General features: G+C 29.3%; 4 protein-coding genes across 4 annotated transcripts; 2 read left to right on the forward strand and 2 right to left on the reverse strand.

Moving 5' to 3' along the window:
• Positions 1-2,485: 2,485 nt before the first annotated feature.
• LOC111042049 lies at positions 2,486-4,163 on the forward strand. Its single transcript, XM_022326540.1, has 3 exons — positions 2,486-3,046; positions 3,106-3,610; positions 3,671-4,163. Exons 1-3 carry the CDS (start codon positions 2,861-2,863, stop codon positions 3,934-3,936), a joined length of 957 nt encoding a protein of 318 aa, XP_022182232.1. The 5' UTR covers positions 2,486-2,860; the 3' UTR covers positions 3,937-4,163.
• On the reverse strand, positions 3,937-4,845 carry LOC111042057 (COX assembly mitochondrial protein homolog). The gene is made up of 3 exons (XM_022326552.1): positions 4,527-4,845; positions 4,343-4,447; positions 3,937-4,255 (listed from the first exon to the last, which is right to left on the reverse strand). The coding sequence occupies exons 1-3, from the start codon at positions 4,600-4,602 to the stop codon at positions 4,050-4,052; spliced, it is 387 nt and encodes a 128-aa protein (XP_022182244.1). The 5' UTR covers positions 4,603-4,845; the 3' UTR covers positions 3,937-4,049.
• Positions 4,846-9,515: 4,670 nt separating this feature from the next.
• Positions 9,516-10,952, forward strand: LOC111042068. Its single transcript, XM_022326561.1, has 4 exons — positions 9,516-9,916; positions 9,976-10,147; positions 10,211-10,336; positions 10,451-10,952. Exons 1-4 carry the CDS (start codon positions 9,798-9,800, stop codon positions 10,706-10,708), a joined length of 675 nt encoding a protein of 224 aa, XP_022182253.1. The 5' UTR covers positions 9,516-9,797; the 3' UTR covers positions 10,709-10,952.
• Positions 10,953-13,089: 2,137 nt separating this feature from the next.
• LOC111042020 (AMME syndrome candidate gene 1 protein) lies at positions 13,090-16,411 on the reverse strand. Its single transcript, XM_022326515.1, has 4 exons — positions 15,853-16,411; positions 15,488-15,598; positions 14,238-14,443; positions 13,090-14,126 (listed from the first exon to the last, which is right to left on the reverse strand). The coding sequence occupies exons 1-4, from the start codon at positions 16,080-16,082 to the stop codon at positions 13,960-13,962; spliced, it is 714 nt and encodes a 237-aa protein (XP_022182207.1). The 5' UTR covers positions 16,083-16,411; the 3' UTR covers positions 13,090-13,959.
• Between the last annotated feature and the right edge of the window lie 2,422 nt (positions 16,412-18,833).

An 18,833-nucleotide genomic window follows, 5' to 3' on the forward strand; every position in this document is an offset into this window, starting at 1 on the left:
TTTTACCAATTACTATCATTATTCATTAATTATGATCATGGATTCATATTCATGGATAGTAATTAATCATATTGTGTAGGTCAGAAATATAATGTACAACAACGTGGTCAGTGATCGACGATCGAAAATATGTACCTAGTTATGCGAGTTGGTTTATGAAAATAAAATTCAAAATACGTCACCTACACGTTGGTAGTTTTTGGTATCTAATAAATTATTCTTTTTTCCATGTCCGAGTGTTATAACTTATAATATTTTGCCGGCCTTTTGTTTTCTGAAATTTAAATTAATATATTACTAAATTTCAAATATATGGAAATGTATTTAAAAATATTTTAAGTGCTTATTTTTTATTGTTTATAATTTTTAATGCATATTTTTAAGTTTTTTGGGGTATATAATATAAGCACATATTTCACTTAAAAATAAATATTCTAATTTATAAATGCTATTGAAACCTAATAATCTTATTTTGATATGGAGAGTAATTTTAATTTTAATTGTTGCTAATAAATGATTTCATCTAATCAATTCAAATTACTTATATATGTTATAAAAAATTAATTTTCTTTTATTAATCATGTATAATATGAGCATGTGTCATTGATCAAAAACAAAAGTTAAATTTGTCTTTGAGAATATTATAATATGTTTACGTACCTCCATAATGTAATTTGTTAGCTTATAGTATAGGTATTTACTTAAATATACTATATTGTCGTACTACAGTCTATAGTAGGTAATTTATAGTGTATAATCAATGATGAATGATTTATATTTGAGTTAACCATTTTTGATTTTGATAAAACTATACAGGACTTAAAAGTTTTTAATCTAATCAGTGTTTCTATACAGTTGTTTTACAAATAATTGGAGGGTAAATGTATAATCAATACATACTACGTAGGTAGTTATAGTCTATACCGTATAGATAGTCGCTGGTACACGACACACAACAGTTGCTGATTTTATTATACTCTCTGCTCTATTCTATATGCTCAGCCCTTGGGCGGTGTGGCCCAATGTCCGAACAGCCCAGTTAAATTTAATAAACAAAATATAAATCGACCCACTCACTCTCATTACCATTAAAAACTGTTATATAGCTAATCTATGTTAATTAGAGTATAATAGTGGCGTGATGACTTACTTCGTATTAACTCGAAATTATAAGTTTGAATATAGGTACCTAATATTAAGATTATTATTCCTACATGATTTTTGAATAGTCTGGATATAGGTACCAAGTGATGTATTGCTTAAAAGTTAAAATATTTGTGGATATACGCCTGTTTCGTTGTGATAATGGCAAAAACTAAAAGCCTTATCATAGAAGAAAATTCACTTCTCTCGAAATTAATATTCACTAAGGCCTATAGGTAGTTATACCAATTAAGTACAAGTATAGTTTATGTTCAAACATTTAAATTATCTTAATATCTGATGCTAAAAAATCAATACTTTGAAATGTTCACAATGTTCACATATTATTATTTGAAAGAGTATGATATCAGTAATGAACATAATACGGTTGATTTTTTTTAATGGGTAATAACTAAAAATTGGTAACTGTTGAGTTTATGGTTCTTAACTTTGGTTTGGTCATTAATTCACAAAATATCTTTTGATAATCATTTGGTATCATCTACTTATCTATCAGCTACTGTCATACCAACCGTATTATATTTTGTTTAAGTAAAGTACTAATATAGGCATAAAGACACGGAGATATTCTTCCTAAGCACCCTATAATAAATTTAGTGAGTTGATAAGCTAAAAAATAAACTAGAGAAGTGAATTGTTACGTGTGGCATCTATATATATGCCGTATACTCCCACAATAAAATCACTGGATGTACCAAGTGTACGGTGTCACTGATGTTCGTGGTCGATAAAAATGCAAAATGTTCCTATGACTGTATCACGGAGAGCAAAACTAGGGTTTCACAGCATTGCCAGCGTACATAGACTATATGAAATATAATTTTTATTATTAGTACGAATTGTCCTATTATGACATTTAAATTTAAGAATATCTAGAGCACATTAATAGACTTTTTTTTTGATATTTTAATTTTTAAGCAAATTATAGGCATTTTAAAATTTCAATTTAAAATACTGATATCTTACTTTAAAATTATGACGTCCTTCATTAAGCCAACAGTAATAAGTATATTATACTTTTATTATATAGTTAGATATAACGTGTACTTTTACATATTATCATATCGCATCTTATAGAAGTAATTAGCACTTGGTTACCGTTAATAATTCAATTTTTTTATAGCTGTTGTAGCAATCCACAATTATGTGTAAAACTGTAACAGTTATTAGTAATTAGTAATATTGTATGCCTTAGATTGTTAAACCAGTTTTCTTCCCCCACAACACGGCTATTGGCTACACTGATAAACTATCATAATTTTCACGATAAGAGAATTATAAAAAATGTGAGTTATGATAATAACGAGTGAAAACATATTATTATTTATTAACATTTATAGATAATAATGAAGACTACACTACAACTACAGCCATAGCACGGTTTATTAATGTTAGACCGAGTGGAGTATAAATTATATACTAATATTAATAATCATTTAATATTATAATATAATATGATTTATGTTAATGAATAGTAGAAATGTTGAGAATTTATTATTGATCTTCTTTATTTTAAAATAATTGTTGATATAATTTTATTTTTAATTACTTTTGATAATGATAAATTACAAGATAAAAAAGCTAAATCTAAAAACAATTTATCAAAATCTAAATTAATTATATATAAACACTCAAACTCAGTATTTTACTTACCAAATTTTTTTTATTTAAACATTTAATTGAGTCTATTGTAAAAATGTTGCCTTTGAAACCACCAGTATCAAAAAAAAATGTAAAACACATTAAACTGATTGATTTACCAATTTATGACGAAAATGGAGACATTTTAGATCAAAATTCATGGCCAAAATACCAAGGAATTTTTAATGGGAAAATTATTATCATCAACGATTTAAATGACAAATCCCGCCTTAGCAATTTGGTTTGTAAATTTTTAGTATTTAATTTTTAGGAACATGAATTAATCTTTTTTAATATCAGGGTTGTTTTGGACAATTGGGCATAATTGACAAGGACAAATTTATAGACTACAAAACCCTTCAAAATCAAGTCTTAAGGCAAAAAAAGAATTGGCAAGCAATGGAATTAGTACCGTTTGATTTTCCTCATAATAACCAGAACGTGATTGATGAGAAAAACTTGCACATCAAACTTCAAGAAGCTTATGCTGCTAATAAGCCAGTTTATAATAGTTGGAAAGAATTAAAATCTAGTTGTTCCACAGAATATGAACAGTTGTTAATTCTATCTGGTGTTCAACATGAATTATCATACTTTTTACTTTTAGAAGAAGCTTTTTTTTTATGTTATACATTAGAATGCTTGGAAATGCGAAATGAAAATGGTTCACTCATAAGTGTTATTGAATGTTGGAAGCAATTTAATGGTTTAAAAAAAAATTTTCCATATTTTTATGCAGCTTATCATTATTATAGATCAAAAGGATGGGTTGTCAAACCTGGACAACAGTATGGAGGAGATTATGGTAAGTTATAAATATTGAATTACAATAATTTTTTTTTAATTGATGTATGCATTTTTTCAGTACTGTACAAATCATCACCAACTTATTATCATTCTTCATATGTGGTCGTGATCAGTGTTAATGGTCAAAATAGTGAATTGTTACCATCATGGCCCTCATGGTATGGATGTGGTCGAGCAATAGAAGCCGCCAGTAAAGATTTACTTATATGCACAGTTCTTGGTCCTTCATATGAAGAAGGTATGCTGATCGATCTGTCACAATACACTGTCAATGACACTATAGTCAGACGGTGGGTGCCATCACAAAATAGAAAAAAACCTTAATGTTGTTAATATGAGTAAACCTTACACAAAAAAATTATATATTGTGTGACTAAAAACAAAAATATACAGATTAAAGGACTAAATAGGTCAGTTATTTCTAATCTTTAATTTTTTTAACTTTTCATCTTCTGTACTTCTGCATTTTTTTTAATTCCAGTCAGTCTGTATTGTCTCCGTTCTTGTAAATATTGATCTCGACATTCTTTAATAAAATCTTCATTAACAAACCACTTGGCCATGCAATCATTTAATCCTTTTACTTCTGATCTGCATTTATAAAACATCCAAAATCCGGTATTCAGGCAACAATCTCCAAAAACTAAACACAGTTATAAACAGTACATTTTATCAATAAATAAAATATCTAGTCCTAGTATAATTACCTTAATAAGGTAATTATCATTACCTTTATTTTCTTCAGAACATTTTTCATATTTTGCTCTTTCTCGTACAATTTTTGGTATTACAACATTTTGTTCAATTTTTCTCAATTTATAACTATCAGGATCTCCTGAAAATATAATTGAAACAATTTTTAAAGAAACAAATTGTAAATATTGAAGGAAAGTATCATTAAAAAATGTACATACCCAACCCGTGGGGTCCTCCTCCATATCGAGGTGTACGTCCCTCCTTAACATCTGACGATGCATTTGATGCAAACATGACTGCATACAAGCACCTAGTATGATTATGACAACAGTAATAAAGTGTTTTATCTATAAACTACTTTAAAAAATGTATTTTGAAATAAAATTATTATTAAAGAAAAGATTTTTGGAACTAAAAGTAACTTGAAACAATTTTATATAACTAGATATTTTATGATTTAGAATTCCAATATTATCTCTTGCAGCTATTTCTAAATAATAAATATTAACTTAGATTTCTGAGATAGATTACAAATATTTAATGTTTTTAATATTACTTTATCAATCGCGCTATCAGTAATTTTGATTTTAACCATAACCTTATACCTATAAGGTATTTGATTCTTACAGAGTTGTCTTATCAATACAACACGATAATATGAATGTGATGCTATATTCAAAATTGGTATTTGACACGATTATAAAGAATATAAATTTATGTAAGTTCTTTATAATCGTGGTATTTGAGTATTTTACGTAAAGATCATAGTTTACAACTTTACAAGTCTTCATGGTATTTTATACATCAGTTATTACCACCATGAACCTTAGAGTAATAAAACTAAGATAGTTATAACACAGATTATGTTAAAATAAATTAAATAAATTATTAACTATAAATTTAATATAATCTGTGGTTATAATAAAAGTATACTACCACTACTACTACTAAATTATATTTATTTTAATATGATCTGTGATACTACCTATATAATATATATTATATATATATATAATATATTTAGTATAAAGTCTAATCTCAGTTCATGATCACCCCAAAACATATAAAAATAAATATAGAACTTGTACTACTATTTAAAAATTTTAAGACGAAACATCACTTAAAAATCCATTGATTGATTAAATAAAATAAATATATTCAGTGATTGAGCTGGTCCAATTTCGTATTCCTGATATATTAAGCAACCCTTAGATAGATTTAAGAAATACCCAAACAATTCTGAATTAATGTATATTTTATCATAATAAGTTCTACGCAGTGTTAATTGAGCAGCGTGTTACCAATTAATCGGCAAAATGCATAAGCCCTAGCCGAATAATGTTTTATATTTATGGACAAAATAATACTTTTATTTCTAAATAACAATTATTATACCAATTCTCAATTACATTGGAAGTTTCAAATTGGAAGTTGGAACAATAATATTTTGGGAGAACTTGGTCATTCTCACTATGGATCACGATAATTGTATGATAACGGTCGTTTGAACCACGGACTGGGATAGATCTCTATAAAACACAGACTAGCCGTGCTATAAGAAGTCGATTTTAGGCTTTAGCCCGTGGTTTGCATAATGGCATTTTGCCGTCAAAAAGCATGACGCACTACAGTCAATGTTGATCTGAATTCAGATTGTGAAAACTCGAAATGCTATTCCCGATTGTACGAATCACATAGTCACAAATATATAACTAAATAAGTTACAATATGAAATAACGTTTTAAGTAAAAATCTATAAACTTAAATTAAATTTAAAAAAATCTTTTTTTCTTTGAGCCCTATGAATTCCTATTGTAAATTTACAAACATAACAATTTAAAAATTCAGTGCCTACAATATTAAAAAATTAGTACTGCACACTTAATATTTAATATACCTAAAGTTGTAGTCTCGCCCCCCCCCCTTAAAAATTAAATAAATAAGCAAATACTATTAGTATTTTGTAAACACTTAATTAATTCATACGCATATGATATTTATAAAATACAACATAAATAAAATTAAATACTGCCTAACTAAGCTATACTAAAGTTTTGTTAATAAAATGTAATAATTATATTTGATATTAGGAAAAAAAGTTCCCGGTGGAAAAGTCTCAGAAAAAAAAAATTTTAAATATGTCTTATAATATTATTTAAAAAATAAAAAAATGTATTTATTCAGATATAAAAGATCTCTTTCTTATATTTTGACCTATTTGCTTTAAAAATTAGGAATATCTGCAGATTTGTCTTCGTTAAAACGTTGACACAAAATGTTCAATCGAATTCAATTTTTTTACCAGATTTTGTTTTTTTTCGATTAATTTCTCCTACTTCAGCCAACGCCATTGTGGCCTTGTCCGTTCCGACTTCTTGACACGTTTTTGTTAGTAATTTCCAAATACTAAGATGTTTAATGCCGACGAGATGGGAAAACCTATTGTTCCAGCCTTCACAAGCATTATTAGTTCTGTGCGGATTCGTTGACTGAGTTGTTAAATTAACGTTCCATGATTCTAGTACAAACAATGGGGGTGTTCTTCTTAAAATTATATTGTTTGCTTTTTTAACTTTCCTGAAGGTACTTCCAACATAATTTTCATAAAAATACTGTAGTAGATCTTCATCTTCTGATCCAGTTAAACAATTTTTGGCATTGGTCTAGTCAGTGGCGTAGCCAGGGGGAGGCTGAGGGGGCTGCAGCCCCCCCCCGAAATGTTAATAAAATTTAAAAACTATTTTAATGGTCTATGGTATTCGATCAAAAACTAAACCACCGCTGTCTAAAAATTGATCAGCCCCCCCCCACCGAAAAAAATCCTGGCCACGCCACTGGGTCTAGTAGACCCCCGCCAAGAAAATAATCCCCCCGCCACTCAGGTTTAGTTGACGTCCGCCACTTAAATATTTCGTGTTTTCGATATTCTATTCAATAATCAATAATTTAATATTTAATTATAAAAAATATTCATATTAATATAAATTCATAAAAAAAGTAAGAAAATAATTTATCATACATTCATTCGGTATTTATAAATAAATCACAAAAAAATTATACACAACATCAGCTAATACATAAAATAATGCAGAAAATAATAAAAAATTAAGCACTCAACAGTAAACCACAAGTATAACTTTGTAGATCCTATAAGTGGAGCTCATACGCAGAATGTTGAGAGGATGAGGGGAAGTGCTAAATGGGGCAACAAGAAACGAAGAGGGACCAAGAGAAACTTTCTAGATTCTTTTTGTCACAGTTTATATGGCGAAGTAATTAAATTAAACGGCCGCGATCCATTTAATGAAATTTTGAATTTTGGCCACCTGCATAATTTTTTATTATTTTCTGCATTATTATATGTATTAGCTGATGTTGTGTACAATTTTTTTGCGATTTATTTATAAATACCAAATGAATGTATGATAAATTATTTAAATTATTTTCTTACTTTTTTTATAAATTTATATTAATATGAATATTTTTTATAATTAAATATTAAATTATTGATTATTGAATAGAATATCGAAAACACGAAATATTTAAGTGGCGGGCGTCAACTAAATCTGAGTGGCGGGGGATTATGTTCTTGGCGGGGGTCTACTAGACCAGTTCCCAATTTTCTTTTAAATAATTCATCCCCTCACAAACTTTATCTACAGTGAGAAAAGCCAATCCACCCGTTTCTAGAGTTGAGTCACTTAAAAATTATTATAATAATAAGTAATGCAAATTACTTTCAATAACAAGTTCTTGTGGACTATTTGGTTTTATCGGGTTTAGATTGCTTCTTTGGTTACGAATACTTCTTTTTATTGAATCTTCGGATGGCAATTCAATTAATATCTCTTTTGGTACATTTTGTACAGCTTGAGCGAAAATTTGTCCTGGATTGTTACAAGTCTGAACTGAACATTCCTTTATCATTTGTTTGATTTTCATGGCTCCTATTGCACCTTTATTAGCACCATGACATGTTCTTCTTCAAATCGTATGATTTTTGTAATTTTCAAATTGGTAATTAACGTTGCCGATCATTTCACTGACTTTTTTTGAAACATTTCCATTGGATTATATTTTGGCATGTAATTTTTATAGTATAAGTTTACCCGTCTAGTGCAATTTTATCATTTCCCTTGTTTGACTTAAGAAGTTCCATGGTTAAACACTTACACTACACTCGCGTACAACAGTTCTAATACGAAACTGGATACGTACGATAGGTATACCTGTGTATGGTACTGTTTGTAACTGTCAAACCATACATTATGTCAATTAGTTGTCATGTACTATCTACAGATAAGATTCGTCAACCCAATTTATTTTATAAATAAAATAACAAGGATAGTGGAAATATCGTTTGATTTAAAAACTGCAACGGGAGACTTTTTTCCGTTTACCCTTATACATATAATCATGAGTTCCATAGATCATTGTAATGACTAATATAAGTATAATATTTTTAATATTTTAAAATTAATGCACTCTTAAACCATAAGAAAATATACATTATCTTTAGGTTTTTTAGCTCAGATAGCAAGTGCACCACCACCTGAATACGTTAAAAACCACGAGCCCGTATAGTGCAACATGAAAATCGATTACCTAGGTCCGTCGTTGGTCGCTTATCACTATATGACCGAAAGCCGTGTGTACTATAGATTTATAATCATTTTATTTAAAGTTTTCCTGGCCTTCCGAATATCTAGGTTTAAATGTCCTGTTAAAAATCTTCTGGAACACGGTCGAAAAAATTAAAAATCATGCTTAGAATACTCCCTCCATGTGAAAATGGTCCCCTGGAATGGTCTTGATCTCCTTTAACTATGTTACTATTCTAGATTTATTTGAACATAAAACAGTCACATTGGTTTTTTGGGGCAAATTTTGGTGGAAATTCATGTCTTTGTGGGGGGAGAAGCTAGTACAGTTTACCTTCACATATTAAGGTACGTGTCAATTTTATGACGCTATTTTGTGATTATCAGCAATAAACATGTTGGGCGCCTGGAATCTAATGAAATGCAACCGAGCATACAAAGTTTCTTATCTTAAATCGTTGAAAAAGGTGACGTATCACCACTAATAAATTAAATGGTTTGTTCATAACATCGGCTTGACTTTGACCACGAGCGCAGCGCCAACAGCATAGATAATAAAGATCTCTGTATTATCTATGGCCAACAGCTGCTGTCCGTGTGCCATAGATTATAGAATATAGATAAGACTGTTGAGGGTCGAAAAAACGTAATTTCTTAAGTACCGGTGTAGCGGCGTGTGCGAGTCGGAAGTCGATACTTCACAATATTATTTCATGTGCTTTATGGTTGACAGTCGAGTACTCGACGGACTGTGTTTGGTTCAATAATTTTGTTCTGCCTGTTTTTAGTATTGACTTTGTTCCGTTTTTTTGTACTTACATAGTAATCATTTACAGTTGTATACATTATACAGTCTTTATTCCGTACCTTGCTCTCCCTTAAAACGCTATGTACATCGAAAGGGGGAAACCCGAAGAAATCCCTAAAGGGGCTATACGTCTCACGAGAGACGAGGTCCAGGAGTACATGACCGACCTGATACACAAATGGCCAAACACAATGGAATTGTCAGTGATGATCACGTTGCGCAAATAACACTCATTGACCACAATTTTATTGATTTTAGATGGGCACTAAAACACGGTAATCCAATTCTATCGTCAGCCGTGGTGATATCAAGTACAGTCATTTTAAATTTTTACCGCAAAAAACTACAACTAAGGAATTATGGACGTTTTACTTTGTTCTTACCAATTGTTCTCGTCCCATCAATTTTTAATCAAATCTATCAAAACTCAGTATGTAAACTCATATACCTTATAATATAACAAAGAAAATAGCTAAAACTTTATATTACATAGATGACTACTAAATCAATCATTTTACAAGAAGATTGTCCTATGTGCATCAGTACACAGTCAATGTTCATACAATTAGGTACAGGAATTGTTTATCCTCTGATGAGCACAATTGGTGGAACTTATATGGTAAATATGCTTATATGCATTATACTTCAATAATCCTCTTAACATTCCATTATGATTAACTCAATGTTATAAATAATGTTATAAATAATCTGTGATAACTATTTATACTTTCAGTTTGCCGACAAAATGAATACAATTAGTTTTAAAAGCAAAAGACCTGAGATTGTTAAAGAATTTGCTTTGCACGCCATGAAAATAAGTCGTCCTCTATACAACAGACTTACTGCATTTGTTATTGGTCATGTCTTATTAAGTTATATGATTAGTCATTATCAAATGGATAATTTTGAATTTTTAAGGATTAAAATGTTACAACAACAAAATGAAGAAATAGAAACATTACGTCTAAGTAAACAAATTAGTTATAAATAATGATCTACTATGTCACTGATAAAGTAATTTAATTGTAACTACTAATTAGAATATTAAAATATGTAGATTGTTTTAGCTTATAAAACAGTGTTTTATGCTCTTAATATAACCACAATATTACAATTAGTTTTCATTCTTATGTGGTTAATTGTTCATTATCGTGTAAGGCATGTAACTATAACATACTAAATAGTTGGTTACCGGTTAGATTATATAATATATAATATTAATTATTTGGTCTAAATGACTAATTTTTATCTAATCGCTCTCAACAAAGGTCCACGTAATAAGTTTCCAGATCTCGTTTTGGTTTATTCTCCAGCCTACAAGAAAAAGATTCTGCGCCTCGGAAAAAAACATATTGTCCCTGTTAGCACACGATGGCATGTTGGCTAGTATCAAGAATGGAGCTAGAAACATTGTAATTTGCTAAAACAAGTTACTTCTCTTGTGGGCCAAAGCATACTATTAACAGAATAATTAATGAATTTAGTATTATATATTTATACCTAAATCAAAGATAGAGTAAAAGTATTATTTTATTGCAAATGTATAATTCTTTCTTATAAAAATTAACATGTTAGGTGGTTAGTATTTCCCTATAGTCTACTAGTCACTACTTCACCCAACTATATCTACATAAATTCCTTTGTCTATTTAAAACTTAAAAATATGTATTAGCAGGATATCATCTGTTACACACATGGATACTAGTATTTACAATTGATAGTAATCCTTTCCCAACAAGAAGTGACACATAAAAACTATCCATCGGTCAGTTTTTTAGTCATGCCTGCAGTTAAATTGTATATTTTAAATTAATGATGTATTATTTTTTCTTTCAATTGATCCTTGAGCCTGGTGACTATGGCCATTAGCTTTTTGTAGGGTTTTGGTACGATTGGTTTAAGCATGTATGTGTTTAGCAGAATTTCGATTAAGCTCCCATAAATTTCTACCATGCCCGATCAGGCAGATGGCAGTCTCTCTCTCCAGACAGAAAAAAAGTGCTTCCCGTGACAGGTTCGAACCAATGACAGTGTATGTTACAACTGACGCCTTAGTTTGCTCGGCCCTTCAGTCTCTTATTTATTTATTACAATTTTGAATGAATATTAAAGTATTGGTTGCTAATTTGAAAAAAGGACACAATAAGGTCCTAGGAAAAGAAATAATTTTACATAGTTAATTGAACATAGTTTTGTGGATAGATAATTTAAAACCTTGCAAGTTGCAACCAACCATTTTTAAAGCTTTTCTACAAGTAAAATGTAATATACTTCTATAGATATTAAATTAAACAGTGCTTCTCAACCTTTTTTTTGTACACCTTAAAGTATTTCCATAAAATAGGCAACATTAAAAAAGTAACAATAATGAACTATTTTTTTGGCGATACACATTATGGTACCTAAGTGACTTAGAACCACTGATATACAGTATACACATATTTCCTGCATATAATAATTGTATGAAATATAATATCATAAGACAGCACTACACATGAATTACAATATATATATAGCGAAACAATAAATTAGTGTATAATAATACAATACTTTAAACTTAATGTAAAATTAATAATAATCATTGATTAAACTATGTATAGTCTATACTACATTCACACTGTTAAGGGACCCCAGCTGTGACCAGTTTATGTCAGGTGGTAGTCAGTGTTTGAAACTGTTTATTGCCCTAACTAAGTGAAGCATCTGCCCACCATGCCTCTGCACACAAGTCATCCACTGAAGTAACTTTTAAATATGGAGTACTTAGACAACTTATAGTTATAGATTAAAAATATATAATTAATTCAAAATTATTTGACAAAAAAGTAAAACCATGTTTATGTAAACAAACTTTCTTTGAAATTAGTGAACACATAATAAGGCTTACAACATTTGTAAGAAAATAAACCTATAATTCTTCATAAAATGTTGTCTTAAAAAATTAATATACTTGGTTACAACCAACATAATAAGATAAATTAATAATATATATTAACTCAATAAAAAAATGTGTTTATACATATTAATTATCAACTATAATATAGTTTGAAAGTTTAATATTTAAATACCTAACTTAATATGTAAAATTAAAAAGTTCTTTTTATTTTCTTGCATATTTAATGTATTTATTATTACAGAGAAGTAGAATTTTTATAAAATTAACTTAAAAATAAATAATATTTCTATAATTACTAATGGCTTTTTGTAAGTTTTAAATTATAAAATTATTCGAAGGTTTTTAAAAAATATAATGATTAAAATGTTCACTATAGGTGATTGTTTTTTCTTGAAAACAAATATTTACTATAAAAGAAAATATATTAATTATTATTATGGAATAGTTATTTATAGTAGTCATTAATTCTCGTAGTTAAAAAAAGGCATTAATTTGTATATACCTAAACAGTTATTGAATTTAAGTTAAGAGGATGTATTCACATTATTTGTTTCCTCTCATTGATTCAGACAACATACTGAATCAATGTCCGTTAAAAGCAACTGTGTGTTGTCTGGTGCAATATTTTAATAAAGGAATTGATTTATTATGAAACTTGTAGTTAAGAACATAATCTAAGTTTGTAAATTGGCTTTTCTTAATATTTCAATTTTTCTATGAAAAATATGCATTTTTATATTCTACACTCATTACTAGGATAATACTTGCAATTTTGTGATATAAACCAACATACAAACACAGATTAAGTTTTTAAATTTAATATAATTAATTGTTATCTTAAAGATAACAACAAAAGATTGGTACAGCTTAATGCAAATTCACTATTGTGTAAGGGTTAAAAAAAGAAAACAAATAGTGCTAGGACATCGTCTTAAGGAGTTTATTGTCTGTTACAAGCATAACTTAAAATAAAATAAAAAATAATTTTAAAATCATAATTAGAAATCAATAATTATTAAATATTTTGAATGTGTATCTTGGTCAACTCTAAAATCTGATTAATTATTAAATTATTTTACAAAAACCATAAAAAAATGGGAAAATAAAATAATATCTTTTACTTTAAAATCACAACAATTAGATTATTTTCATATTACTTATTATTTTTTAATTGGTCATCTCATTTTGTATTATGCTGGGTAGTTATAATAAATTGGTGATGTTTGTTTGAAATATATTGATTGTAATAAAGGATGTGTATATGTTAAATATATTTTTGGATGTTTAAAAATAGGCAGTGTTGGTATATGAGGGGCCACTGCGTCTTTTTGGCCCCAAAGATGCTGCTAGCAATGTAGAGTTTGCATATGGTTCATATAATCTTGAAAACTGACTGATACAGTTTCACTTTGATATCTAGTCAATTTTAAAGAACGGCGAGTCTCGGGTGTCACGTGACCTCGATAACCTCCTTTACGCAGGAGTGAATCAATTGTTTGTATTTTGTCCCAACCTGTGGAAAAATAAATACTCATATAACTGTTTTATAGGGACAAGAATAAAACTTTTTAGTTTAAATTAAACTAGAAAAAATAGTATGATTATACACAACTATTATTTTTACCTTGTTCTTCGGCCACTTCTGGTAAATAAGTAGCAGTTCTCTTCATTCCACGTTCGTTTTGAAATTCAATGCGTATACCGTGAACGCCGATTTCCCAATCGTTGTAATCTTTCCCTTCCTCGAAGTGTAACAATATCGATATGGTTACATGTAATCGGTTCAATTCGTCGTTTGAGATTGGTTTGAATCGGGAATCCCTCAGTGCACTGTTCAAGAAAAATAAAAAATTGAATATACATAATCATACATTGAAATTTATTTATTATTTTAAAAAAAATGCTTGTAAGTTGTAATAATTCTAAATGATCCATGTAGGTATACATTTTTATATTTTCATAAAAATGTTGTAAGTGTTATTTATAAATTTATAATATTATTTCTGCATACAACATACAATAAAAATTTTTAAAAAACTGTGCTTTTGGTTGTACAATTTAAAAATATTTGTATCTGTGAAAAAATGTACTTTGCGTTGGTCAGGATAACATTTTTCAAGTTTATACACACACATTGTTTTTTCTTTATTACCTTTTATTATATTATTCACTATTAAACATTTACAAAATATTAAAATTAGTTAACAGTGTCGGCCTGGCCACAAAAAGCCTATGAAACAGTTATTTTAAGGGGCACCATTATGAAATACAAAGGCCCAACAAAAATGTACAGACATTTTTCTTTACTCCAAAAATGTTCAGGACGGCCATGAGAATTGTAAAAAAAAAAATGTAGTATAGTTAAATATTTTGAATTGAATTCTTAATGGGATCCCCATACTTCCTATATACACCAGAAACTCGCCCAACACACAAAATATTTACAAGACCCTAAAGAAAAAAATGGAGATGCCGACACTGCTTAATTTCTTGTTAGATTGTCTGAACTTAAAAATAACAATACTAAAAACAAGAAATCCTGTTAATAAATTTATGTAGTCTGAAAGTAGTAAATATTTAAATCAGCTTATAGGCCATTTAATCAAAAAACTTGAAATATTAAAGCGGATTGCAGAGGCTTAAAATCAAAGTTATGAGCAAAATATGAATAGCTTATAAAAGCCATGGGAATATTATTTTGTAATATTATAGGTATTCAAATAACCAAACAATTACATTTGACATATATAAATCTAAGTTGTAGGTACCTCCTTACCTCTATATCTTAAAAAATAAACTTAAATAATACTTATATTTTAGTATTTTTTTTACCGTGTTTAGTTATCTTTTAAAATGCAATATATTTATATTTACCTTGTTATGGCGTATTCGCGTAAGCCACTGTGCAAAGCAATTGAATTGAATGTGCCGATGCATCCCCTGAGTTTCTTGTCTACTCCGGTCTCCCATGTTACAAACAGAGGACTACAACAAAAACAATTACATTATTTATATAAAAACCACATTGATTTCAGAACTAAGTCCCCACTATACAAAAAAGAAAAAAGCAAAGAGGAAAACTGACAGTGACTACATTATTATGACAACAGAGTATGATTTCAGGGGACAAGGTAAATAGCTTTAACTACCACAGGTGCACAAAAATGTTACCCAACGCTTTCCTATCATTCAGTATTGCGTACCTATGGTTCAATATTACCTTTTCCCATTGAACTTACAATGGGTCGTTTGTGAAATCTGGTTTCTTAGGCGGCTCCAGGCTGTTGAGATAGGAGTAAAGTGTATCAAAACAGAAATACCCCATCGCTGGGGTGGTAATTTTTTGAACGACACCATCGAGCATAGCTGTTGACGCACTACCGCTACCACCGTTGACGTCTAACGACGCCTGGTGATGGTGGTGCAGTTTCTGTTTCTTGGTGTTCGTTCCACAAGAACCGGATGACATTTTCGACGTGTGGATGTTTCTCGTAAAAAAACACCGTATTTATACTACTAGCGCACTAAACAATTTCTACGACGGTAGTATCGAAGTTTAACACTAGTTGTTAAAATTATAAAAACAACTGCTTAAAGTCGGAACTTAAAGAACTTAAAGATGGAATGAATGAAATTGGAAGAAAGAAGAGGAATAAAAATACAATGTTTTGTTACCTACTATTTAGTATTTACTAACTGGACTCAGAAGTCTGGAAAACGAGATTTTGTATTATTTTATCACAAAGGAAACAACAGCTGACTGACTGGGACACAATCAAGTAATCAAAAATCATATTCGTGCCCTGAACAGTTGTTTACGTGATTACACGAACGAAAAACGACCGACCACAGAATATTATTTGAAATTTCATCGATTCTGTGCCACGACCACGGATTAGATCCAACTATATAAATATATGCATAATGTTAAATCTGGTGTGATAATGTATGCATGTTATAACAGTAATATGTATATATTTTTAAGTATGTATTATACATTTTGTATATCATAATTCATAATGCGAATAATGTATAACTTGAAATATTAACATAATAATATGCCAAATAATACAGTCTCGGCCCATAGATTTCTAATTTCTATAATCTATTAATTTATCTATTAAAATTTACAAGTTCTATAATAGAATTTTCGTTTTGACGCACTTTTTGCACTGAGACACCGAGTGCCAAGCCAAAAACTAAAAAGTGTACCAAGTGGTTATTAGGGTCGGGGATTCTTTTCTCGAAATTCTATGTAGTATGCAGTGGCGTAATTACCGAGGGGGAAATTGGGTGTCTTATCCCACCCCCATAACTTTTTTTTTTAAACTGGCAAAACCATATTTAAGTACTTACTTAATATCTTACTAATATAGTATATTTTAACATATAATACCCGAATCCCTTATGGTATATGTACATAATTAAGATAATATTACTTTGTAATAAACACTAATCACTATTTCCATCTTGCACAAATAAATTTAAATACGGTATAACAATCGCATGTTTTGTATTTTTTTCGGAAATCTATATATTCCAATTAGTTAATAACTACAATGGTACCTACAGTCAAAAATTGTCAATCGGACTTAGTTCCAAGGTTATAAGTTAATAACATTTTAAAGTGAATTTTTACGTCTACGCAGATGATTCCAAAATCTACTGGAGAAAAAAATAAATAGCGAATTTTAAAACTTCATTAATTACTTGTTAGGTGTTGGGGGTATTTTAACGGGTATTTGGACGTTTTTCCTCCAGTCCCCCTCCAAGGATTTTAACGGCTCTAGATATTTCCTCTCCTGAATCAATCAATTTATTACATTGCTTATACACATAATAATATATTGGAAAATAGGTTCTTTGGTTTTACCCAAAATATATGATAATCTATCGACTATCATCACTCACATTATGGATTTATTACCCCCAATTAATGGGAAATGATTGATAAACCTGCGAAGTTATATAAAAGTATTATTGAATCATACTATTATACTATTAATTTAGTCATTTGAGTGAAATGTCTATTTGAGACAACAATAATTCATAGAAAATGATGTTGATTATAAAAAAATATGTGGAATTATAAATAGTTTACAGTTTTAAACTTTAAAATAATACATATTGGTGCGGTCCAAATAATAATGAATACAAGTATAAAAATTAAAAATGCAACGAAGAAATATAATAATAATTTAATAATTTGAATTTAATTAATACAGAAAATATATGGGAGCCACGGAGCCCCTAGACTACTCTCGCGGAGCCCCAGGGCTCTGCGGAACACAGTTTGAGAACCGCTGCATTAGACTGCCTTAAGTTCCCTCTAATAGTCTTCTGCCATTTATTCTATCATTACGTATTTGGATATAATATTCTATTAACTCTTCCTACATGGCATCCCCATTGGTCAATGGTTATTCTACTTGTTTTCTCCTTATAAATGCTTTTATGTTGAGTTTTTTTTTAAAAAACTGGACATCTATATACTACCGCCAGAACCGGATTTAATGCAAGTGCCACCCAGCCACCCTAAGCCTTAGCTGGTGTGCCACTCTCCACCCTCATTCTACAACCAAAAATAAAAATAAATTGTCTGGTTTGGTTAAAAAAAAAGTTCTCACTTAAGTCTCAACGGCCTAGGTCAAAATCTGGCACTGGATCGGCGTTTTTTCTTGTTTGGTAAATGGTAATAAATAATACTTATCCATTTTCAACAAAATGGCCATAGATACGATGGAGTACATTTCTTTTAATGGTCGTTATTTTATCCTGAACACCTTTTGTTATCGACCACGTTTTACATCCCTAAGATATATTGGTCATAATAGTAGCTCTAGTGTAGGTTTGTCTTCGACCTTCTAGATAGGAATTTAGGCTTACAAAATTTTTCTAATAATAAATATTTTTTTACAACTGCTGAGATTCTTAATATTATTTCGTTGTGCATATTGTTTCAACTATTTATGTATTCATAACTATGTATTTGAACTTTGAAGTCAGCTCCGTTCTGGGAAGGTGCGGATATAATGAGTAATTTCTGCAGACTACCAGGTCCGGTATATTTCCAGTTCTTCTGCTTACGGTCATAATGATCATATTTTAATGTATAATATGTTTATTATATTATTTATATTATTGTAATAGTATAGTTTTAATATTATATTACATATATGTAGGTAAGTATGTGCTATCTTGATAGATTTCAGGACTGATT

This window comes from Myzus persicae, unplaced genomic scaffold, assembly GCF_001856785.1.
Source record: "Myzus persicae strain clone G006 unplaced genomic scaffold, MPER_G0061.0, whole genome shotgun sequence".
Classification (NCBI taxonomy): domain Eukaryota; kingdom Metazoa; phylum Arthropoda; class Insecta; order Hemiptera; family Aphididae; genus Myzus; species Myzus persicae.

Coding starts and splice junctions, on each gene's coding strand:
- LOC111042057 (XM_022326552.1), bottom strand. CDS start 4,602: ATGTTTGCATCAAATGCATCGTCAGATGTTAAGGAGGGACGTACACCT. Junction 4,448..4,526: donor AGGAGGACCCCACGGGTTGG/GTATGTACATTT, acceptor TTATATTTTCAG/GAGATCCTGATAGTTATAAA. Junction 4,256..4,342: donor ATGTTCTGAAGAAAATAAAG/GTAATGATAATT, acceptor AACTGTGTTTAG/TTTTTGGAGATTGTTGCCTG.
- LOC111042049 (XM_022326540.1), top strand. CDS start 2,861: ATGTTGCCTTTGAAACCACCAGTATCAAAAAAAAATGTAAAACACATT. Junction 3,047..3,105: donor AATCCCGCCTTAGCAATTTG/GTTTGTAAATTT, acceptor TTTTAATATCAG/GGTTGTTTTGGACAATTGGG. Junction 3,611..3,670: donor ACAGTATGGAGGAGATTATG/GTAAGTTATAAA, acceptor GCATTTTTTCAG/TACTGTACAAATCATCACCA.
- LOC111042068 (XM_022326561.1), top strand. CDS start 9,798: ATGTACATCGAAAGGGGGAAACCCGAAGAAATCCCTAAAGGGGCTATA. Junction 9,917..9,975: donor TGGCCAAACACAATGGAATT/GTCAGTGATGAT, acceptor TATTGATTTTAG/ATGGGCACTAAAACACGGTA. Junction 10,337..10,450: donor CAATTGGTGGAACTTATATG/GTAAATATGCTT, acceptor TTATACTTTCAG/TTTGCCGACAAAATGAATAC.
- LOC111042020 (XM_022326515.1), bottom strand. CDS start 16,082: ATGTCATCCGGTTCTTGTGGAACGAACACCAAGAAACAGAAACTGCAC. Junction 15,599..15,852: donor GATTTCACAAACGACCCATT/GTAAGTTCAATG, acceptor TTTTTGTTGTAG/TCCTCTGTTTGTAACATGGG. Junction 14,444..15,487: donor CGCGAATACGCCATAACAAG/GTAAATATAAAT, acceptor TTTCTTGAACAG/TGCACTGAGGGATTCCCGAT.